Consider the following 24,698-nt stretch of genomic DNA (forward strand, 5'->3'; position numbering starts at 1 on the left):
GTTCCCGCACCGCCGCGTTCCCGCACCGCCGGGTCCCGGCTGCGGCCGCGGCCAGCCCCCTCCCCAAATGTAGCAGCGGCGGCGGCTGTGCATCGCCGCGCTGCTTCCAAGGCTCCTCTCCCCTTCCTCCCCCCAGCGCGTTTTTATCGGTGAAGAATGACATTTCCATGAAAACGCTGCTCAGTGAGACGCGCGGCGCGTTTTCCCGAAGGTCCCTTGGAAACACTGACCTTGCTGCCGCAGCTCGCAAATCGGGTAAAATGGTCCCGAGCCCGTTAGTCCCCGCGCCGTCCTCCCGGGTGCCCTGGGCGAGCGGGGCTCCCGGTACGAGACCCTCCGTGGGGCTTAAAAGCCACAACGTGGCCGTTGCAATGCCTTTGCGACAGCTGGGCTTGAAATATTGCAGCTTAATTTCAGTTTCTGGCTGGCCTCTGTGCAATTTGATCTTGTATTCTGGGGGCTTGGACATCTTTTAAAAATGGAAATTGAAAGGGAGGTGTTTGAAATATAAAGTGTGAGCTTCAATTTACATGTTAGTACCCAAGCTAGGGTATGTTTTCAGATTTCTGTTATACAAAGACCAATCTCTATAGGTTTTTAACAAATAACTAGCTTAATTTCTGTTAAGACATGGTGATTTTAGTCCTGATCGCTAATCATCATGTTTGAGATGGTGTGCGAAGTGACGGCAAGTGCTACATCTAAAGGGGAAAAAAATGTTGAGCGTATGCTGTTATAAACACAGAGCTAGAAAAATTATGCACTTGAGGTAACTGCTAAAATCCAAGATAGTTGCAGGCCTCCTTTTCCAAAAAACTGACTGCTGTCAGTTTAAGAAACAAAATAAATGAAAAATTGTCTCCCAACTTCTTTTATGTAATCTTTAAAATACAAGTACTGACAGTTTGTATTCTTTTTGTATGGTTAAGTAATACAGATTCTCATCATAGCATATTAATTACCTGTAGATAGAACTTATTCTTTTCCTATGTAAAAAAATTTATGTGAAGGCTATATTTATAGTAAAATAAAATAAGCTTTTTTTTTTTTACATTCCAAAATGTCTGCTGTGTTTAAAAACCAACCAACCAAACAACCCAACAAACCTCTTAGCATTCCAGGATCATCTGAAGACCCGGAGAGATTCACAAATTAAATGTTGTATGACATGTCTGCTGCAAAGTAGCTATGGTTGCTTTTGGATCTAGTATCAGGATTCAGATACTGGCCTTACAGAATAAACCGTTAATTAATGGGTTTTGTTTTTCTGAATGTTTCAAACTTTTTGTTCACCAGATCTGATGCTCTTAACTTCTCAATTCATCCATGTTTAGTTATTATTCAGTATTAACATTACCCCCACTAGACAAAAAGTAGTACTAGTGGGTTAAAAAGCATTAAGTGCATTTATTTCACAATAGTTTCCACACTAAACTGAACTAAAATAACTAAAGCTCTGCATGCAACTACAACTTTTTTTCTTGATCAAGAAGTTTTCCTCCACTACTTAAAATATTCACAGCCTCTCCTGTGGTATGTGATGGTTATTACCCCACTGAAGGATGCAATAATTGGCAGTGATTTGAAGGAAGAAAATTACCGAGTGAAAGCAGGCCAAAATGAGTGGAGCAGTACCAATTTTCTGTGTTCCTCGCAGAGGGCATGGTTACATCGTAATTGCAGGATACTGCATTTCTCGCCCAGAGTGTCTGAGTTGGCTTGACAGTAATGGACAGCAGCATGGCTGTGCTTGCTTAAACAAGGCTTGGAGAAGCTGCATTTAGGAAAGTATTTTTGCTGTAATAGTGTTAATTGCTGCAGTTGAGTAAATTCATACCCTGACTGTTGAAGTCTAGCATTCCATTTAAAAACTCTTATTCTGCCCAAATACTTATCAAGGCTATGGACTAAAAGAATTAAGTTTTATGGCTGCTTTTGGGTGGTTGGTAAAAGTTACATGAAGGTATAGTGTGTTGAATTCTRTTCACCAGATGAAGAGACAACCATTTCTGCCCTGAAGAGTTAACAGCCTAACATCAGTGACATATAAAGGGTAGGGGAACAAAAGCACACTTGCAATCCATGCAGTTTTCATCTATATAATTGTGTTTTATGATTAAATATACATTGACTGCCTCCATGTCTTCTTCTATCCATTGCTAGTAGTCTTTGGACAGCTATGTGTCAAAGTTAGAAAAAACGTTCTTAAACAGAGATTTAAAGCAGAAGGTATTGACCTTGTGCATTAGTTTAAGAAGGATGCTTTTCGGAGGAGGTTAAAACATTCAAGAATGATGACTGAAGGACAAGCAGCCACATCTAGAAAAGGAAAGATACATGAATGGGATGATGCAGTCAGAGGACTTCACACTGAGGATGTAGCTATGGAATTAATGCAAAGCAATGTAACTGTGTTTTGAACTGGATAAAAATAAAAAGGAGAGAGAGGGAGATAAGCTAAAATGGAGAGAAGGAAGTTGCATTAAATCAGATCAGTTCCCTTAAATTCCTGGATGAAAGCTTTAGATTCAGAAAGGACAGAAGTTGTACAAGAGGGGGGCAAACCTGAATCTGGAATTGTACAAGGGGAAATTGGATGGTAGTTCAGAGGAAAGTTCAAGCAAAGTGTGACTTTTGCAAATCAGGAGTTTCAGAACAGGCTTATGATGGAACTGAGCCAGAGAAATGATAATAATAATAAGAGAAAAGAGGGTGAAAGAAGGGAAATGAAGGTAAAAGTGACTGGGAAGTGATAGTTGGCAGATTCCTAAATTTGTTTTTTTCTCCCATCATTTGTTGATATTTTTTTTCTGCAGCAACCTCCTTTGTTTTGTTTTGTTTTGTTTTTTGTTTTGTCCTTTGGCCTCATTGTAGCTTGTGAGTGGCTTCTAAACATGCATGCTTTCCTATTTAATAGTCTTATGTACTCATCCTAGAAACCTAGAATGCAATTGCTTAAGAAACAAAATCGACATGGTCACAGTCACAGCTGTCTAAGATGCTGGACTTCAGAGCACACAACATAAGGCAAATGTTGTAGGCTGTCATACAGTTGTGCCATTAATGTTCTAATGTACAGTGGACTTCAAAACCTTCACGTATCTTTGGGATTCTGCTTTTAATTCTGCCAAGGAGCAGAGTCGCTACCAGGATCCATRACATTCCTGTATTACAAATTCTCAGTTCCTCAAAGGGGGTCTGTTAGCAGCTGCACAGCATTTGATCAAAGCAGTAATCAAGATATATATGAGGATGCTAATATTAATATTACCATTAATGTACCCCAGAATCATAGTAATGAACACTTGATTCATTGTTGCATAAATAAGCCTATTAAAAGATGAATGTCCGCTATAGCAGGGATGTTCAATGAAGGCAGCCTTAAGATTTTTGTGTTTAAAACACAGTTCCTTCTGTAGATACTACAAGGAACCTCTTAATTCCATGCCTTGAGCCTTCTTTTGATATTATAAGAAGCTCAAGGGAAATCACAATACTTTCCTTACGTCAATACTGTGCAGGCAGGTTCTTCATTAAAACGTGTGAGTAAATAAGCGGTAACATTCCTCCCCACTGCTTGTATTTGTTCTCCTACCTGTAAAGGAGAGCAAAATAAAGCACTAAGTCTGCCTGTACAAGCAACAGTTTGACTGTATATCAGCATCTGATTTGGAGGACCTTTTTCTTATAATCTTCTGTGGATCAGGTGTTCTGGTTGCAAAGATGGAGATTAAAGTGCCAGGCCTCTACATGCCTTCCCCCCACCCTAACGCTAACTTAACAGCAATCTGGCTCTTGGCTGGAGACTGCAGCTGCAGTGTTTGACAGTGCCAAAATCCTGGGTCCTGAAAGGTCTCTGTAAGTGCCTTGCAACTTACACTACATGGATAAACTCTTCTTGTGTTTAACTGGGTAACTATATCTGTGGCTGATCTTTGCCTCTCCCACTGTGCTCCCTGCCTGGGCTTTCTGTCGCAGGTGGGATGTAATACTGGCCCTTGGCTGAAGGAGAAGTTTATTTCCACATTCAGAGCTAGGCGAGAGATGAGCCAAAGGGGAACATGTCTGCTCCGCGCCAGCTGTGAAAGATTCCAGTTAGTTCTGTTTGTGGCCAGCACTTTGTGGTTATAGTAACGGATCTGCATGTAAAATCTGACTAAAATTGTTCTGAATCTTGTGGCTTTCATTGCAGTTATCTGTTTTTCATGAATTTAGGTCTTGATAAGGAAATTTGAGTGATTTGCTGTTATTTTCAGTGGGAACAGAGTCCTGATGTAATGATGTACTGCAGACATAGATTAACTGATCTCTGCTGGCTATACAACGCATTTCTAATGTACTTTCTTCTCTTTCTCAATCTGTTTTTCACTTGCTTGTTGCCAGCTGTCCTAAAGGTGCAGCAGGATCCTCTGGAGTGAGTAAAAGGGCTGCCTTTGTTGCAGAGAGCAGGCTCTCTACATGGCATGAAGGGGCTCCAGCACTCGGTTGCATCTTGAGATAGAGTTGCATGTTTTTTGTCGTCCAGAGTGACTGAATATGTTGCAGCAAAGTATTTGTCTCCCCCAGTCTGCACTTCTAAATTGTTTGTGAGCAAATTATATATTTCATAAAATGATTTGCCAGCGTGATTTCAAACTCCTTAAATCACTTCTTATGGCTAATCAATTGAAGAAAAGCTCTGCAGTGTCACGCTGAGCTCCCATAGCCTTGTCTTCAGTTGGAGTTGAAATCTTCATCAGTTATTCAGCTACTGCCTGGTCTTTGCTATTGGATTCTCCAACTTCTTGGCCTTTTACTCTAGTCTTTGAACACGATATCCCTGTTCTTTCCTGTTGCTTCTGAACCTTCTAACTTTGTATAAAACACTCTTTGCTTTCTGATGTTGTCAACTTCTGTTGGTATTATAATTTCCTGTGTTTGATAGCTCAAACAGCTAGTAGGCTGTGGTTAAAAATTGAGTTCTGACTGTTGAATGGACTCATAAAACAATTCTAGATTTTGGGACGGATGGATGATGACTGTTTGAAGAAGTGTCATGAAAAATTGTCCATTTTTTAAAATCTTTTCCCACCCACTGCAACATATTAATTAAATAAATGCTGGCTCTTGGAGAAACTTAGGCAGAATTTTCAATCAACCCATCGTGAAATGGAAGGGGGAGGAGGCTAAATTGGGATTGAGGCTGGAATGAGCAAAAGAACATGCCTTTGGTTCACTGCCGGGTTTGGCTTTCTTCCTGCCTCTTTCCTCTCTTCTCCCTCTTTCCTTAAGGTTTATAAGGTGTTTGGCAAAATGTGTGCAGTACTTTACTGTTTGCTCAATATATGGAGTTCTTTAATATTAATGTAAGAACCACATACTTCACCAATCAATCAATATTSTGTTTTCATGAATATGCAAATGGCATTCAGTTAAAATATCAATACTCTTGGTGCAAGTCCTGCCTTTATGAAGAGGAAAAAAATATGTTGACAGCTAAAGTTTGCTATAGATTGCAGCATGCTGCAAGGACATTGAGCTTGCCCTTTGGTTTCTGATGTAGGAGGGACTTTCAGATCTGCCTCTTTATAAAATATATATATTCATAGCGTGCGTTTGGTATTTTATAGGCTAAGAATATTTAAAATTTCTAATTTATCCTTCTGTGCACACTCATTTCAGAAAAAGTCTTTCCCTACTYGGTAATGAGATTTACTACGACAATAAAGGAACATGCCAAGAAACTTTCTGTAACTGTTATTCCAGAACTCATGTTGTAGAAATTAGTATATTAGGATTCAGGTTTTGAAAAGTGATTAGAAGGCTTAGGTATCTTTGTAAATTCTAGTTTGTGTAAAAAGACTGCATGAGAAATCTTGTTTTGTGATATTTTCTTGAATTTGTGCCATAGCAGAGCTGAAAAAGGTAGATTCCAAAAGCTATTGCTTAATCTCATAAAACAGGCTTATATATAGTCATGAAGAATTTTAAATGCTCAGTCGTAAAAATCCTTATAGAAAGCACTTTTTCAAACACTTGATTGTTGCCATGAGCAATATAATAACTGCCTGTTTTAGATCTGAGTCTGATAGACAAGTCCGTTCCAACTCTGACAGTCAATGCCTGTATTTACTCCTGATCTAGTTTGGCACCCCTGTGTTCAGAATCAGACTGTACGTTCTTTCTTCCCCTGTTTCACTGAACGTACCTGTTTTGGGGCCGTTGTTGTGGCTAATGATCTTCTCTAACACATTCATGCTGCAGAAGTGTGTTACATGGCAAATGGTGTCTTGATAAATACTGTTGAGATATACCCAAATTACAGAGGAACTACATACAGAATTATTCAGTCTGAAATTGTCTGCCACAAAACCACTGAAGGCGTGCATGTAACGCTGGTAGATCTGATAGACTTTTCTGCTCCTTCAGGTTCCCTTTGTAGTCCTTGCTATAATTCTACCAGCCTTTAAGTGACTCAAGACTAACTTTTCTTGGGGCTCTGCTTGTTAAAACATTATTGCAATTATTCTGTCAAACACTGCTTAAAGTGAAATCAAATTCCATAAAGTCTTCAAAAGCCTGATAAAGTACAGCTTTCCAAAATCTGAATCCTTCTGGCTAGTGTTGTCTCAATGGTGTTGCCTCTCAAATCAGTTCTGTTAAGGTCTGTGTTCCTTCCACTTACTGCAACTGGCTCCTGCCATGTCTTTCTCTCTTGAGAGTAGGAGGATCCRCATCTTGGGCACCCATGGATTTGAGCCAAAGCTGCTTCTTCTTCCTGGTAGACCCACCTCCTTTTTTGGAGAAAATAGCTCACAGGGCTGTTGTCAGATGATCTGATTTACAACCCAGGCCCATGTTCATTCCCTGAGACTGGCTAGCTAAAGATGTGGAGGGTGAAGTCCAGTACTGTAAGAGGGCCAAGACCGCCCTGCTTGGACGCAGGACTGTGAGATTTCCTATTCAGTGTGTGCCTCTCATTCTTCTACTGATATGGTTCAGTTTTTGGTCCCTAAATAGCCTTTTTCAGTATTGTATTTCCTAGAAACAGTGCAGTTATTGGCTTGTTGTGCGTTAACTAAAACAGCTATGTTTTACATCTCCAAAAATCAATGAAAGCTGCATCCTGGGTCTCTTTTCCCTAGTTTTGACTTTACCTTTCATTAATTTTAAACTGTTTTAAATTTGCTGTGATTGTCTGGGATTTCTGTAGAAAACTTCCAGACAAGAAAGTATTCTTAGCTCTTCTATTCTTCTTTTTTCCTTTGGTTTGCCAGTGTCTTCTGGGGCAGTGTCTGGATACGCTGCTATTCAGAGGAGCTGTTTTCTGGATTGTGTAAAGGATCACAGAGGCCTGTAGGATGAAGTTTTGCTTTTTATAGCCACAGATGCTCCCTGATGGTACTCAAGCTCTTGCAGTATTTGCATTCGTTCTGAGGGGGAGATACCATGACTGCGGGGCTGAACTGAGCAGTGGTAGCTGTGCGGAGCCACTGTCGAGTGACAGCAGTGGGGTGGCTGGAATCAGCTCCCTTTTCTCAGACTGAGGCATATTCAGTGAGGAGGAGAGCTTTATGCATTGAAGATTACATCTTTGCTAGCTTTTTTTATACTGCAGTGGGATAACCGTGTGAAGGAAAGTTGATGTTTTCCCAGAAAATTTATTGTGCAACAGTTGAGCAGAAGACATTGCTGAATAGCTTTATGGGATTACTAAGCACGTGCAACAAGACTCTTCCAGTCTATGATGTGCATGAAATGGGTTTGCTGGTTTGGGTAAGCTGAAATGGAAAGTTAAAATCACCTGAAATTTGGGATATGAAAAAGAGTATGCAGAAATCAAAGAAAATGGCAATGTTATAGAGTCATTTTAACTGTTGAGTCAGTAACAGTATGACTTGAAAATTCGATACAGTCAAAGGAAGTTAAGAAGCTGGGCATTGCTGCTGGGCAGTTGTCAACAGATAGTGAAATTTGGTGATTTCTACAATAATTTGACTAGCTCTGATTTGGCTTCCTGCCTGCGTATGTGGGTGAGACTTTTCATCATGAAAAGACACTGAAGTCCGTAAAGCTGACCTGTAGGCTGGTGTTGTCTTTATGGAACTGAGACAATAAATTCACTCTGTAAGCTCTCTCCTTTTTTTTTTTTTAATTGAAATGAATGTGTACAGACTGGAGAACTGAAGCAAGTAACCAAGCATGTATAGTATTAATATAAAGTTTAGAAAAAGTTATGTGGGTAAAAGCCTTTTGATGGTGCCTTGATGTTGAAAGTGTCTGTATGTGAGTGTGGAGGCTACAGCCCTGACTTATAACTCAGAAATTGCCTCAAAAAATAGCAATTTATAGGAACATACTCTGTTCCCTAAATGTTTCCTTAGAGTGTTTCAGACCTGAAATTCTTTGGGAATGAAAAATTCCATCAGCTGTTTCAGAAAATATATACAGTGCAAATGTTTTTTCATCTTGATCTACTAGGCTGTATCAAGAGGAGAATGAGTTCTGAATTGTGCTTTTTAGCACTTTTCAACTTTAAACAGGACTTTGGTACTTGTATATAGAGGATGAGTCATATTTAAAAAGTATTATCTGTGGAGTTGATTGAGCAATATATTGGCATGACTAAGAGTATGCAARTTTAATAGACTGTTCTTAGTCTGTAGTGCTGACAAAATGTTAGTAAACATTTTGCTGTTGTCTGAGAACTGTGTACTGCTTGTTAGCCATGTTAGTAGGCACTAAGTGTCAAACAGTGTTTGTTACTTACGATGGGAAGAGCTAACCTTTTGATAATCTTTCGGAGGAGGATTATACAACCTAAATGTAAGACCCATCAAAAATGTTCAGAATACATGACTATGGTGCTGAAAAAATGTTTTGATAAGCKGTACTTACTGTACAAGGGAGCCAAATTAGTGTACGCTTTTGAATGCTTTATGTGTAATCTGCAGGCAGCATTATGGGAGTATGTTTGCATTTTACTACCAGATTCCCAAACTGTGAACTTAGTTCCTTAATTTCTGAAGTGTACAAGAGCTGCTAAAAAAACCCCCAAAGGTGCATTTTTTCTGAACATGATTGGGTCTTTTTAGAACTTAGAAAACATGAAGATAAATATGACCTCAAAGTATTATCTGCTCCAGTGAGGAAAGTGTCCAAATGCCTTAACTTCTCTTGACTGTTGGATTCATTGAAGTTTACTTCTTGCCCTAAATGGTGTCCTTGAGACAATACCGTCCTTTCTACAGCAGAATGACACAGAGATGCAGATGGGGTCACACTCAAGTAGTGCCTACAGTAAGTGCATTGCTTCCCTTGTTTTGTATTCTGTCTCTCTGCAGATTCATTGTAATTTATTTGTTTGTCTGATATACTGCAGCTGTGCACTAGAAGCTGCTTGGTTGAGGTCTGTCAACTCAACACTGCCAAACATCCTCAGGAGAGGATCCTGTAGGAATATTTTATTTAAAAGATATTTTCCTTGTTTGAGCCCTTCCCCTCAGACCTCCCGCTGCTTCGCAACGAAATAGGTTCACCGTGTGGTTATGCAATGAAATGCATTGTTCTTCGTCTTACATCTGACCCCGTGAAGCCAGTAGTCGCCGTGGAGATCGGTGGGAGCCGCAGTGTCGGTATGCCACAGGATCAGGCTCTGTTTGCTCTGCTTCCCGGTCTGCGTTTTAGAAGCCTTATCTTCAACAGCCGTCAAAAGTTTTGTACTAACTGTGACAGGAAACATTCTGAACTTAAAGAGTTTTCATTCATGACTTTCCATTGTTTCCTACTTGTAATCCAGCACTTTATCAATCACCCTTATGGTAACTGTTTTATCGGACTTTTCCTAGCCATTAATCTTTGATAGAGAACCTTGTCAAATGCATTTAAAAAGCCTGAGGTTGAGCAGTCACTGTTTTTCTGTTTTTGTCACAACAGTGATGTRATTAAGACCTCCTGCAGATTAATTAAACACGACCTTTTATACATGACTCTTTGCTGCTTTCCTTTTAAGTGGAAAAAAAAAAGTATTGTTTCCCAAAAGTTCTTCTAATTCTTCCTTTTACAGGAATCAAGACTTTCACAACAACAAAAGTTACAGTAATTAGTCTCATAGGAAGTCGAAAGTTATAACTACAGTAATGTAAAAAAAAAATTAATTTAATTTTCTAGACATAAAAGCATAGAGAATAGAAGAACCAATCCCATGGGATTTTTCTAGGGCTAGAAACAAATGTGGATTGCCTCTTGGGAAGCAGCATCTTGCCCATCCAGTTACTTAAATCTGTCCTTTTAGTTCTGTGAGATCAAATGATAGTTCATCTTAAATTGGCTAGCAGTGACAGCCTGATGGTTTTCCTGTCTTCATTGCTGCAGTATTTAACCTTGTGGGAATCTGTGAGAAATACGAAGTGGGGGAAAGGAGGGAGGGAGAAAAGAGAAGATTTGGAGGGGCAATAAGAACAATTTTTTAGTCAGTGTGTTTTAACAGTTCAAAGATGCCCAGAGTTTGGGAGTGCCAGGTCCCAGGACAAGATACATGAGTAGCTACAGCCCAGTCTAAAAGAGCTCTGCATCACACCTCTGCGGGATCTCCAAAGCATCCCTCCTGCTACATAGATACGGCATCTGCAGTAGGGATGTCTGTGCAATAAATTAGGTAGGTAATGCATTCAGGCCTGCTTTTTTCTGCTGCTGCTCCCCTCATCCATCTTTCTGGGGACTCCTGTTACTTTACCTTACTGAGTATGTTCAAACAGCCTCTAATTTCAGAACCATAAATAAAAGAAATTTTTGCTTCACTATTGAGAAGAGTAATTACCGGCATTCCAGAGGTACAAATAGTCCTTGCTTCTGACTCTGATTTCACTGAAATATGATGTTTCTGTTGGGACAAGCTATTTGAGGTCAGGTTTATGGCTTCATCAAGACCTTCGGCTCATGTAAGCTGGCAAAACTCCACTGAAGTGAATGGAGCGATGGCACCGAGATCTGGCTGATAATGCTTAACTCCGTTAACCCTTTGCCCCACCAGCATTTGACATCAAGAACAAATATGTAATCCAGGATTCAAAAATGAACACGGACCTCTTAAAATCTTTTCTTGTTTCTAGCCTTTCCTCAAAATAAATGACTTACTAAATATACCCCAGAGAGGCAGCTATAAAGGCCTTTTCATCAAACCATGATGCTTTTCTGCATTTTTTTCATGTTTTTTTTATTAAGGAAAGCCACATAGATATTTAGTCTTATGCAATGGCTACAAGGAGAGAGCTTGCATAAAGAATGACAACTAATAGTGATTAATATAGTAAATGAGTGCCTATAAATGTTTTGAGAAAAGGAAAGTAAAATGGAGATTTTGGAGTTCTATAATATGTTATGATGTGTGAATTCAGTTCAGTCACTCTGAACTTTTGATTAAAATTAGGTACTTACAGAGGGTTTGAGGAAATGGTGTTCCATTTTTATTTTTGTTGTGATATATATTTGTCTATCAGCAAAGTTTTTTTCCTAGTGAAAGTAGAAGAGTAAGTTTTTCAACAAATTTCTTATTTTAGATACACTAACAATATACTGAATTACTTTAGATTTATTATGACACAACTGAGCCTGGAAGTTGTCTATTTATAATATATACATGTGCTAATTAGCATTCTATTACTTTGTATGCTAGAATAAATTTAAGTTGGATGATTGTTTTCAAAACTACAGTTAAAATTTTTTGTTAGGTAAATCTACATACAAAAATTATTGCTGCATTTTTTAATATATAATTTTGTTAATATATTTATTTTTTGATTACCTATGGACTTATCTGTGTCCTTACTGAATTTAAGGGGTAGTCATTTCATACACACTTAAAGGATTATTAACAAGCTGAGGTTTTGTTCTCCTGTTTTATTAGATGGAGGGGGACAAAAAATTAAAGCAGTACTAAAAAATCTGTTATTTTGTAAATGTGTCCTACTCCCAAAGTGACTGCAATAAAACCTCATTGTTCATTAATGTTTTGAAGCAGAGCTTTTAAGTTCTCCCTTGCTATAACATTCTATATTATTTGCTCTTTTGTTTCTCTTGATGCTCCTCTTTTGAGTATACAAATTTGATGAGAACCTTTTAATTACAAAGCACAATGCTATAAATAGTAGCAAAGCTAAAATTCCTTACATCAAAGGGCAAGCATATAAATGGGTTTTTCTCATCAAAAGTGTTTTTTTATTTTATTTTTTTGTTATGGTATGGTTTGAGAGAGATTGTTATCTGATCCAGCAGAACTTATAAAAAGTATCTAAGTGCTTTGTGCAGGATACTTCAGAAATAAGAAAAATGTGCTTTCAGGAATAGCACATTATATTACAATATGTTTTTATTTCTCTTTTTCCTTATTTTAATAAGGAAAAATATTAGTTGTCATTTTATTATGCCATTTTCAACACCCAACTAGTTATAATTAATGTCATAAAATTTCTAAAAATACTATTTTTCAAAATTTTCATTAATTTGACTGTTAAGAGAATGTATAGCTTGTAAATGTTTCACTTATGGTTAAATATTTGTCCTATTTGAAATGAAAAATTTTAAACATTTAATACTTAAAGTTACTTACAGTACAGTGCAACAAGTCTTGCCACTGATTTCCAACAAGGTACTTTGGTTGTAGTTTATGTACATGTTTCCCCTTTGGAGATGCTGATTCTTCAGGGGCAGTTTCTGCAGAAAGATGATCCCCAACAGGGGTACTGAAGAGACTGTGTCAGGAACCATTATTTCATTGTCTTTGTTCTTAATAATAAATAGTCTTACTTAATAGTGATTGCCCGTCTCCTCCTTTACTGTAGTGATCCCTAAAGTGTAGATCATGTGATTTAAAATAGTCAGTCACATCCCTCTTGGTTTGACAGCACAGTTTGTCCTACCGTATTTGTTTTTCTAGGAGTCAAGCTTTTAATATTTGTTTTAGATGAAATATATTTGTGCTTAGTGATTTGAAATAGGCTTTTCAACACTCCAGCTTCCTTCTGATTCAGACTTTCACTGAGATGCTTAAACTTCACAGTCTGTAACAAATCATACAGGAGGAATTTTCTGTGAAGGAGCTTGTGGGGTGGTACATTTTATATGCAGGTAGAAATTCCATCTGAAAGAATTGCAGCTAGTTTCAAAATACTTTGGATATTTTCCTCCTTTATTTTAATTTCATGAAATTGAAATTTTAGGACTTTTTGATTGTTTCAGGGCATGGCCACTGTGCTTTTATCATTACGTTACTGGATTCTTTTCTCCTGGCTCTTGTTCATGTTGTGCATGGAGGGCATCTCTCTTGTTCTCCTAGACCTTCACTTGTATGATTTAGTTGTCAAATGTTAATGTGTCACATCTAGGGTTTAAAAAAAGCCTCGAATTTTCTGAGGAAGTTCCTCAGTTTGAGAACTGAGTAACATGATTGTCTTGCTTCAGTGGGTCAGAGGAGCCTTTGCAGGTGTCTGCCTTGTTGCTTTTGCTTGAATTAGATGGCATAAAAGTACTCTTCTTTCCTTTCTTTGAGTTCTTTATTGACATATGTCTGTGAATCTAGGCTTTCCTTTCACCTGGCTGTTTTAGCTATACCCTGAGCAGGCATGTGATAATACAGAAGTGCTTAAAAATAGTGTAGAGCCAAGACTTTTAAAAATCCCTTTCTTTATTTTGTGGTTCTTAACCAGATATACAGAAGAACTATTATCCTAAAAAATGTACTGACTGACACTCTGAAGGTGAAGTTTTTTGTTATGTTAAATGGGATCTAACTGTTAGCTGTCATTGAAAGGGTAAATCTGTCTTCCTCGTCACTCTCTGGTCGCACGCTCCCTCTTGCTTCCTTTCATCTATCCAGTAATGGTGTGACTGGTCACTTTAGCTGGATCCGCTGATTTGTCCAACATAAAATTGAGCCAATCCAAGTAATGATTAATTTTCTAACACTGACCTGACTTTCTGGGCAGTCACAGGAGCCAGCAAAAGAGAGGAGGTGGGATCATATGGCCAGCAGGGTGGGTGGAAGGAGTGGAATGGAAATGTCCATTTTTGCTAGTAGTCCACAGTTAGAATATGCACTCAAAAATAACATGTATGTGGTATAGCAATGCATTGTGACCCTATATCGAGATTCAAAGATTCTTTGAATGTGGAAGGACTGGATTTCCTGGGAGGGACTGGGCTTGTCTGGGTGCCTAAAATGCGCATCCTTGTATAGGTTTATGTTGCACTTGAGTTTAAACCTAACTGGTGAGCTTTCTGGGTTTGTACCACCTGGCTTGGGCGTAGTTACAACACCTGTGTAATGTTTTTCATCCTAACTTATTAATAGGCATTTTTCCCCTTAAATCCACTTCAACTGCTTTTGTCAGCAAATAACTGTCGTCTAGAGTCACCTCAGAAATACATCAGCTAGGGACATGCTCAGGGGAGGAAATTTCCCAGACCAGATCAATGTGATACAATATACCTAGCTGTTAAAAAAAACAACCTAAAACAAAAAAGCTCTGTCCCTTTTCCACTTCTAGTTATATTCTTACTACTGCGAAATTAGCATAGGCTGATATATTTCTATGACAAAAGCTACATTCACTATTATGTACCTTTAGAAATTTAAGTTATATTTTTTTATATTCTTCCTTACTGACAAATTCTCTTTAGGTACAAACATACAGTTATAAGGAAGACTTGGTTACACTGTGCTCACAGATCTAGATGATGGCCTATATCACTATGTTGTTAACGAATATAAATAGTAAAGTTCTGTAGAATGTTCTTTGCATTAATAATGTAATGATGAAAAGGTAACAGCTGTGCTGGCGTTATTCCTTTGATCAGAAGGTGGTTGCTGGTGTGCAAATAGGTAAATGAAGGTTAGTTAAGGTTAGCAAACATGCAGTGGTTGAACAAGTGAGTGACTAAGCTAGTACTGGCCCCTTGCATGCTATTCAGTCCTTGGCATGTTGTATCCTGTTGATGAGCAGCTGCCTAGAAGACTTRCCTAGCTAGAGAAGAAGGAATTTTAAACCCATATCCAAAGCAAACTCTGCTGCCTGAGTGTTGGAAAAGAAATGACAGTGGTAACATGATAATTTGTTGACAGTTATTTTTGCTATATTGTTGGTTGCATTAGCTGCTGCAGGCCCTACTTGTCCCTATGTACTGTGGGTGTCCGTCCAGGAACTTGCAAGTACCAGTGAGCTATGGCATGGGTCACTTGGCATTGGCTTTGAATCCCTTAATTTCAATTAAGGTATTCAAAAAATGGTGATGGGGGGAGATTACTGCCTTTTATTTTTGAGGGTTTTTTTGGGGGTGGAAAATAGACTTTTAATATTGATGGTAATTAATCATTGAAATTATTTACCCAGGTGAGGTAAACTGTATATAATATTTAGTTGCTCAGTCAAAGATTTTACATTTGTTCAAGAGAGATGCTCTAAATCATCCAGAAATTATAGGAATCACTTAGTGAAATTCTGCAGCCTGCATTACAAGGAAGGTTAGATTGTAATGGGGATAGCTTAAAGAATATCTGACTCTGCGAATAATGTCTACTAAAAGACATTCTAAGAAGCTTTCCAGTCAATATTACATCCTTCTAAAACATAACTTAAATATCTGGAATTTCTCATCATGTAATTTTGCGTGCATATTCATTGCAGTGCTGAAGCCAGGCCTTTTTATTGACAGCATTCAGCCTGAGCAGCCTCTAATACAAGAAGTTTTCCTGAGGTGTTTGTGTGTGGAGTTTTTTTTGTGTGTGTGTGTGTGTGTGTGTGTGTGTGTGTGTGTTTTTTGTTGTTGTGCATTTTTCCTTAATTCAGTTGGTGCCATTGTATAAAATAAGGGTAGTAAAGTGTAAGTAAGCATTCTGGCCCCTTCTTCATCTGTGAAGCAAGCTTACTTTAGTGCTCCTTACCTACTGTTCAGATAGGGACCTCCTTACAGGCGTGCAGGASTGGTGGTTTGTTGGAGAAGCCCCTTGGGGTCTTTTACTTTCTAGCAGAGTAGTGCAACCCGAGCGAGGCTCTTCCTTCTCCACGACTGTGTAAGTTTTGCGGAGGAGTTGTCCTCAGAAGTTCTCTAAAAGATTTCCCTCTTTTTAATTGTGCCATGTTGCTCAACAGCAAATATATACATAAACTTTTCCATATGAGTTTTATAGTTAAGGAATTCATCCTCTCTTCTCCTCTCAGAGCYTTCATTGTCCTGGAAACTTTTTCCCATGTGTGTTTGTTTTATGCTGTCCATTATTGTTTTTCTTTAAACTGGATGAAGAGTAACAGTTTGGGACAGTTTCAGCGCAGACTGAACGCCAACTGCTGTGCCGTGTCCCATGTGCTCAGCACCTTTGCGTGTGCAGTTGCATTTGGTGAAAGACCTTTCATGGCAATGGTACGCCAGAGTGCTTTATAAAATAGGATTGCATGTGTTTTAGGTTAAATGTCAGTGCCATTTGTCCATTATGAATCTTTAAAATAGGCTGAGCCCAATTCTCAGTCTGGTACAGCCACTCTTGTGTTTGTAGCTCAAAGTAGCCGGAAATCTGTCTCCCTTGGCTCGCTGCTTGTGAAAGAGGGGCCGTGGCGAGGCTGATGCCTATAATGTGGACCGATATACTGCTATACAGTGTCAGTGCACAGAGACAGCATCTCCTCGCTCTAGGAGCCCTATACGTGAGCGGGATGTCCCAGGCGTACCCGTTCACGTGCCRGCCGGGCCTCTCGAGGGGTGTAATTGAGGCGAGCGCGTTGACGGCACGAAGCAGTGCGCGGGCTGGGGCGCGTGRCCGCAGCGGGGTCCTGCGGCGCTTCCCAGCGCGCCCGAGCAGCGCCGCCGCCTGCGTGGGCATGGGAAAGCAGCCGCTCTGCTGGGAAACGGGGAGAGGGGACAAGCAAAGCGGGAGGGAAAATAGATGTTCTCAGCTCTTCTGGATTTAATGCCTATTGAAACCCTGCCAGGCGTTTTAGAGAGAGTGAATTTGATGATTCACATTGTCCCATCCTGTCTTGTGTTTCCCAGTGTTTTCAATAAATCATTTGTTACATTTGCACTATCCTGTATTGTATTTATTTAGAGAAGTGTAGTATAGAGTTGTAAATAGCTCTTCAGTGMTTTTTTTTAGGTTTCTCTGTCTACATGTTTCAAATCTTAATGTGCAGATTTCAATGGCAGGAAAATAAAAACAAACTTGATGCCGTTCCAAAATGTCTGAAAGTAGCTTTTCTAATTAACATCTCTGTTTACTTTCTTGGGACTTTTCAGGTCTAGAAACAAGTGTTTTGTATTTCCATTGGAAATCTTGAGTATTTTCTTCTACTACTAGAATAAATTATTCCATTTCTGGCTGATTGTGAGTTACAGAATACTTATATATTTGTTCCTTGTACGACTGAATGAAAGCCATTAATTCGGAAAAAATATATGGCAAAGAGAGAAAGACAGAGATGTTTAATACCCTGTTGTTTTCTCTGGTTTTGATGGCTGCTAAGGAATTTGGAGTTTTGGAAGCCTTTTGGCAGAGATGGATTATGGGGTAGTGAGTTAAAGTTTTAAATGCAGCTGATCAGAATTTATCCCACTGCTTAACAGAGAGAATATTTGAAATATCAATTTCATTCATGTTATGTCAGCAGAATGCCTGAGTATATCCTGGTCCAACCAAGTCCGTAACATTCAAGCTGTTCTTCACAGGTCTGTATCTAGAGTTAGGTTAATATGAAGATAATACATTACCTAGAGAAAGTTTTCCTGTTGTGTTTGCTCAGGATTTTGCCCAGGATGCAAGTGTTAGAGAAATGAAATGCATCCTGTAGTGTCGATGGATTAACATGGAGGTGGTAACTAATTCATAGGCTTATTCTATGAGTTTGTATTGTTGGGAATTCTTGATTAGAGAAAACAAACAAATCTTTTATTCAATATAATAGAATGCAACTATGTCCATTTCAATGTAGTTTTATTTGGTTAATGGCATATTGTTAATTTGTATTTACTTTCTGCATTCACAAACCTATATGATATGTTTTGTAGTAGCTGAATACTAATTTCAGTCTTCTTAATATTGCAGTCCACCCACATTGCTCGAGCCAGCTTCCAAGTTGATGCTTTTGGATCATCCTTCATCCTAGATGTAATGCTAAACCAGTAAGTAATGACTGTATCTTATTCTATTTTGTTCAGGACCTGATGCCAGTGAAATGGCAGCTTTTGATGGAGGTTTTAGAGGTTCTGTTATAGCATAAATACTATTTCTAGGTATCGAGTTCATTTGGAATAGTATATTTTAGATTTTTTTTATTTATTTTCTCTGTTTTCTTTGTAGATTTTTATATTCCCCTTGTTACTATTAATTACTAGCTACTGTAGAATAACTGATGTTGTTGTTTTATAATTTCATTTGTAATCTTTTAGTTTACCATGAAGGCAAATTACTGTACTCATGCAGAATCTCACTGGATATAAAAATAGAGTTGCTGGAAACTGGTAGCTGTTAGTGTTTTCATAGTTGAGTATGAGGAGATTCAGTAATTACTCTGCAGATAAACCTCAAAAAAGAATGAGGTGAATAGTTGTGAATGAAGTTTCTCCAGATGAGTCTACAGTCTTTTGGGAGCAGAGAAGCATTATAAGGCAGGAGCACACTGTGAACTTCGGTCTAAATGGAAAGATTGAACAATAGTAAACTTAAAATCTGATGTGTAGCTTTCAGCAATGAGTTTTCAAAGTCTCTTTTTAGCACAGCTATTTTAAAATAGGAGCTGCTTTGCTTTTCTGTTCTGAAGTGAAAAGAGAGTAGATACTTAATAAATCCTCTATTTATTGTATTATTTTCAGCTCCTAATAATTGAACATAATGTTGCATGGTTTAGTGTAAGAAGTGAGCTGTTGAACTCCTACAAGTTTTTCTACTCTAAAGATGAACAATTCAGCTTGCATAAGAAGTCAGCTTAGTCTCGCTTCTTTTACTTCTAGGCACATTTTAAACAGTGGCAATCTCTTTATGTGCATAAGTTGAGTTAAAAACACATGTGAATTGTTGCTGATTACAGAGGGAAGAGACACTACACTGCTAGAGAGAGAGGGAGAGAGACTGATTTAAACGTGYCAGCTTTTAAATCTAAAACAGCTAAAGTTAAAACACCTAACACACTTTAAAAGAATGCTAAAGGAAGGATATCCTGGTGGAAAGCAATAATTACACAGAATTGAGGTGTTTGAAAATATTAATTTTGTATGTATTTGAAGCATTGCTGAGAGGAGGTTGCAYAAACCTGTATTTATTTTGGGTAGCAGATTGCGTGTGCTCACAGTTAATAATTTCTAAGGTCAGGATTTTCCTTTCAATATGAATTTCAGATCACCTTAAAAGTAAATAAATTCACTAACAGTGTATGAAAAGACAAGCTAAGGATGTGATTTTATTATGAACTGCAACAGCTCTCTGGAGGTGGCTTTTTGTTCGTTTTTACATAAAATATACAAATATATGTATATATAAAAAAGATATATAAAGATATATAAATATGTTTAAAATGTGATTTGTTTTGAGCTGGATTCCATTTTTATGTCATTCTTTTTTGTCTTTAATGACATTAGACCAGTATTTGTATGGATACGACTGCCAAAATCTGGCCTTATTAGAGTGCCAGAACCCAACTTAAAGATGAATGTTTTCTAAGGAACTGTTATTTTTGTAATATAATATGAAAAAAATCACAGATTGTGCAAAATGAAAACAAGGAGGCTGTAAGGAAATTAATCATGATATTTAAATCAAGATGTAAATTGTTTCTGAAATTGCATTTGCTTATGGACAGATCATCAAATAAAAAGAGGGACAGGAATACCACAGCAACATTTAAAATGCATTCTTAATTGCTATTCCTGTGAATAAATCTGTTCTTTTCAAAAGGCTGTATATACTTTTAACCTTACTAATATTTTTCTCTTGTTTTACTTTCTTACCCTCTATATTATATTATCTGTAGATTTTTCTAAATGTCCTGAGAGAAAAACACCATGTTTTTGAGGGAGTGGTTTACAAATTTGGCTCACAGTAGCCTTATAATTGAAAAACAGTTGAATGCTTGAAAGGAGCAAGGTTCAAGATTTTAGTTTTCTTCTGGAAAAAATACTGGCTTACTGTTTATAGCTGAACCTCTACTAATATCAAAAACATTGCAAGGCAAGCCGCTGTGGTAAAATTAGCTCTTACACTTAATATATGCTTGAAGACTGTTAAAGGAGGGGATGGGGGACAGAGAGGGAAACAAATCACTTAAAACACATAGGTTGTAAGAAAGGAGAGAGAGTCCTCCTGCCTTTGTCAGTCTCCTTTGTTGTGAAATCACAGGGACTTAAATGCTTTGGAATTGGCAGCAATATTTGTACCTAGAAAGACAGATCTGTGCACAGCAACCATCATCTGAAAAGTGTTTTGCGAGACAATTCTCAAATTAACTCATAGTTATTGAGCCAACGCACCTTGTTGTTCAAAGGTTAGGATGTATGGCTAGTGTGTCTGAATATATTTGAGCATCATCTCTAGTTGCAACGTAAACAGTCAACAATCACCGTGAAAGTGTACATTCTTCCATATGGAGAAAAAATTCTTCCAATTTATGGAGAAAAAAAGATCAAAATTATAGTAGTAAACAAAGAGGTTTAAATAAGTTAATAAACTAAAATACTCTCCTGTTCCCTAAAGTCTGCAAATAGATTATTTTCTTAGTTTTGGCTGTTTCTTTCTCTGCTTGTATTATTCTTTCTAAGTTCTCTTCGATTCTTTTTATCTGACAATCAGTATCTCTGTTTTCTCTGTTGCATTTGCCTATACTTTGTTACACATTCCCCTGTTACGTACCCTTTTGTACTTCATACTCTGTTGTGTGTACATTTTCCCATCTTTCTTCTTACTCGGTTCTCTGAAGATTCACACCTTCCTTTCTCTTCTTTCCCCATCAGGAATAATTGTCCCCTCTGTCGTTGTTTATAACTTTCTTGTTTTTCTAGCAATCTTTTCCTCTCCATCTTTTTGTGCATTAAGGGTTGAGGCTGGCAGAAATTTTTATGGTCTCGTACCTGTCTCTTCTCCATTGCTTGATATYCTCTGTTTTGTCTCTTCACTTCACCATAGGAGAGACATTGCTATTGAATTTGGGAGTTAGTTGAAACAACTTTCTTTTCCTAGTCCTTTCCTTTGCCATCTCTCACATCACTGGCCTGTGGCTGAAAGTTGATCTCTGCAATGAACTGGAAAGAAAGAAAAAAACTGGAAAGGTAAAGGGGGTGGGAAGAGAACCAAAGGGCAGAGTTTACACTGATTTTAGATATTACAAAAATCGAAGGCCCAGAATGTGAGTATTCTACCAGTTAAGCAGGCAAGTAAGGGGAAGGAAAAATAATTTTCCAACTGGCATTACCGTATGTCAAATTAATTAAACATTTAAATCTGTATACTTCTGCTGGTTTTGGATTTCATCCAGTTTTAAATGCATGTTTGTTCACATTAAATGCAGAAGCGAGATACACTCAAATGTTACCTTAAATAATATTTTGGGGGGTAAAAGGCCTAAAAAGCTGATAATTACAGTGTAGTTTCCTTTTCTGCAGTGATGGCATTTTCTTCCCRTGTATCATCTTTCTGTCCTCTTTTTTGTCCTGAGCTGTGACAGTGTCTCTACAGTAAGCTTTTTTTAAGATAGTGTTTCTTTTTCAACTTTTTTTTTTCTGTTCAACTGGCTAACGTATTTACAAAGGAGCTTTTAGATCAAATTAGCTGTATATTTAAAAGGTTCAGTCCCTTAGGCAAAGGTTAGGAAATGCATTAGTTGCATCAGTGTTCTTATGAAACCATTGCCTCAGTATCCTTCTGCATTGAGAACTGCATATAATGGAGCTGTGTTTTCTGTGGTCATCGTCATTAATGCATTCTTCAGCACTAGCAAATCTCGGAATTGACCATTAGCTTGTGCATGCTGGTGCTGCTCGTAGGCTTTCCTCCTTCAGAGCACATCCAGATCTGGCCATCCACCCAGAACTGTGCATGAGGTGCATAGCAATTAGATGTGCTTTTTTTTTTTTTTTTTTAAATTCTTTCCCCCTGAAGTTTCTGATGCTGTTGTAGGATTTGTGACTCAGTAAATGGATATTTCTTTTTTCATGCAGGATATTTCTCCTTAAATGTTGCCACGTGACCATTTACACTTTCATCTTGGGTTGTAATTGTATCGTTAAACAGCAGAGCTCAGCAGGAAATTCAGCACGTTTCCGAAGGCCTCTCTGAGGTACTTCTGTTGCTGTGAAACACTTGCATCTATCTGAGGAGACCTGGGCCAGAGTGCTTCCATTTGCTTGCAAGGTAGCAGAGATCCAGTTGCAGAACGGACCAAGGAAAGCTGTAACTTTGTTGGATTGGGAAAGTGCACGCTATAATATAGTTTGTTCATCAGAAAAATACAGCATCTGCTTCTCTGGAGCGTGGGCAGACCCTGGCGCTGTGTGTCCGCTGCAGGTTCTCTTTGTGGTACCCATGTCAGGCAGGAAGGACCATCACGGTCCCTCCTCGCTGCAGCAGCATCCTTCGCACAGGGGCTCCCATGCCACTTGTCCCTGAGGTGGGCAGCGAGCACGGGTCTGAGCCCGAGCGCCGTCTGATCTGAGGCCACCTACAAGTCTCAGTATGGACACCAGGAGCTCTGCCCGCGGGAATCTGGGAATTTGGAGCGCTCCCCCGAGCATCCTGGCAGCCCATGCGGGCCTTGGTTCCCCATGTTAAGATGAGGAAAATAGTCCTTCCCTGATCATGGCTTTTTTGTGAGAATGAGTGCGTCAGTCGTGTGAGATCCTCAGGTATGGGTACGTGCTCTGAAGGATCATGAACATAAGTAAGGATTTCAAGCTGATATTCAGCACTTCAGGTCTGCTCCGTCCCTCCTACTGACACTCGGGGACTAGGGTGGCAGTGTAATCACCACCTGCTCTCTTCTTGCAATACAGAAATCTAATTCTTCTGATCCATGTGTTAGTGGAAAATAATCAATAAAGAAGTAGTAGGCGAGGCAAGAAATGTTCAAAAACACTGCTGTCTTTTAGAAAGTGCACATGCACTTCTCTTCCCAGTGAATGCCTGATTGTGTCCCAGTGGTGTACCAGCAATGTATACAATTCCATAGTCATGATAACCAAAGACATTCAGAAGGCTCAGAAATTTCAAATGAGGCAACTTTAAAAAAATCTGCAATCACTCTATTGTATATGTGGAAAACAAATGACTTTTTCTGTTAGCTTAAAAAAAGTAGGCAAAAAACAAAGAAGCCCCTTCAGAAAATACTGTTAGGTATTTTGAATATTCTGATCTTACTTTAAAATATTTATGGCTAATGATTCTTGAAGGTTCCTGGCACTCTAGAAATTAATTATTCTGCTATGCCACAGAATAGTTTTTGTAGCTTCTGGTGAGAAGGATACAGACTTTCCTCATTCCTTGAGGGGAATATTTATTAGGAATGTGTTCTAACTAGGGTTTTGAAAACCTTACAGAATCAGAAATAAAAGGCAGCTTGACAGACAAGTGCCAGCTTTTTTGTGAGACAGACTGCTAAAACCTTGTTTGTAATTTTTCTTGGCAAATGGTCTCTAACACTGATATCAATGTGTCATGTAAGCTGTAAATGAAAAACATATTCCTAAATTTGCTCTAAATTGTAAACATTTGGCTGCGTGGAATTTGAAAGGGTAGCTTCTTGACTTGATTTGAAAAATGCAGTTATACAATTTCTGACTCTTACCATTTCTGGTAAATCTTTCTCCTCTGTTCGCCCTGCTGAGTCTTGCATTCCTTCTGATCATCTGCAAAAAAGCCGGTGTGCAGTTAAGTGGTTTCACATGATGTGCTGGATTCTACCTCTGGATGGAAGCTGACAAGTCAGTCATTCCTGATATAAATGTGTTCCAGTCTTTATGCTCGCTGTTATTCTTGTAATGAATCTGGGTAACTGCTTGGATACCTAGATGTTGTAAGTTGTAAGTGATGGTCAGATCAAACTGGAGGAGGAGCAGAGCTCACTTTCAGCTTTTCTGGGTCTCCCTAAAGTCTAGCCCAACCCCTCACTAGTTGCTTAAGTGCATGCCTTTGGTACATACAGTCCCAATTGCTCTCACGAGCAGCTGGAACTTTTGGGGATTCAGGGAGTTTAAGCTATGTTCATTTTCTTACTCAGGCTCTATGTGCACAGGCTGAGGATGCCCACTTTGGTATGGTTGCATTTTGGTAATTGATTCTCACTTAAAATAATGCCTTTTTGCACTGTATGAGAGCAGCCTGAAAGTATGTGTAATTGTAACATTTAGTACGTATTCACTGGTAGCCCAATATAGACCAGATCCAGGTCTTCTGAATGAGGTACTGATTGATGTTCTGTTGTGTTTTTGAATTATTGTTTGGCTTGTGATTTGAGTGATTTTTATCGTGCTCTGTGATCAGAACCCTCCCTGGCCAAACCGGATTGTTCTTTCACAGTTCTGTTTTGCAAATCATTTCACTTTTCCTGCAATCTTTGGTGAAAAATTAGTGTATATATAGCCATAATTGCAAACCAGAGTTAAACACTTTCTCCCTTATATTGTAGCTTAATTCTGAAGGTTGATTTTGTTCTCTGGGAGGCACTTATTGTGCATCTTCATTTATGTTAGCACAT

General features: G+C 38.5%; 1 protein-coding gene across 1 annotated transcript in view; it reads left to right on the top strand.

Moving 5' to 3' along the window:
- Positions 1–24,698, top strand: part of ADAM22 (ADAM metallopeptidase domain 22) — a 146,535-nt gene that overhangs the window by 9,235 nt on the left and 112,602 nt on the right. The window contains exon 3 of the mRNA XM_026067663.1: positions 18,068–18,144. Within this exon, the coding sequence (XP_025923448.1) occupies positions 18,068–18,144 (77 nt within the window). The remainder of the gene's footprint in view (positions 1–18,067; positions 18,145–24,698) is intronic.

This window comes from Apteryx rowi, unplaced genomic scaffold, assembly GCF_003343035.1.
Source record: "Apteryx rowi isolate R43461 unplaced genomic scaffold, aptRow1 scaffold_260, whole genome shotgun sequence".
Lineage (NCBI taxonomy): Eukaryota > Metazoa > Chordata > Aves > Apterygiformes > Apterygidae > Apteryx > Apteryx rowi.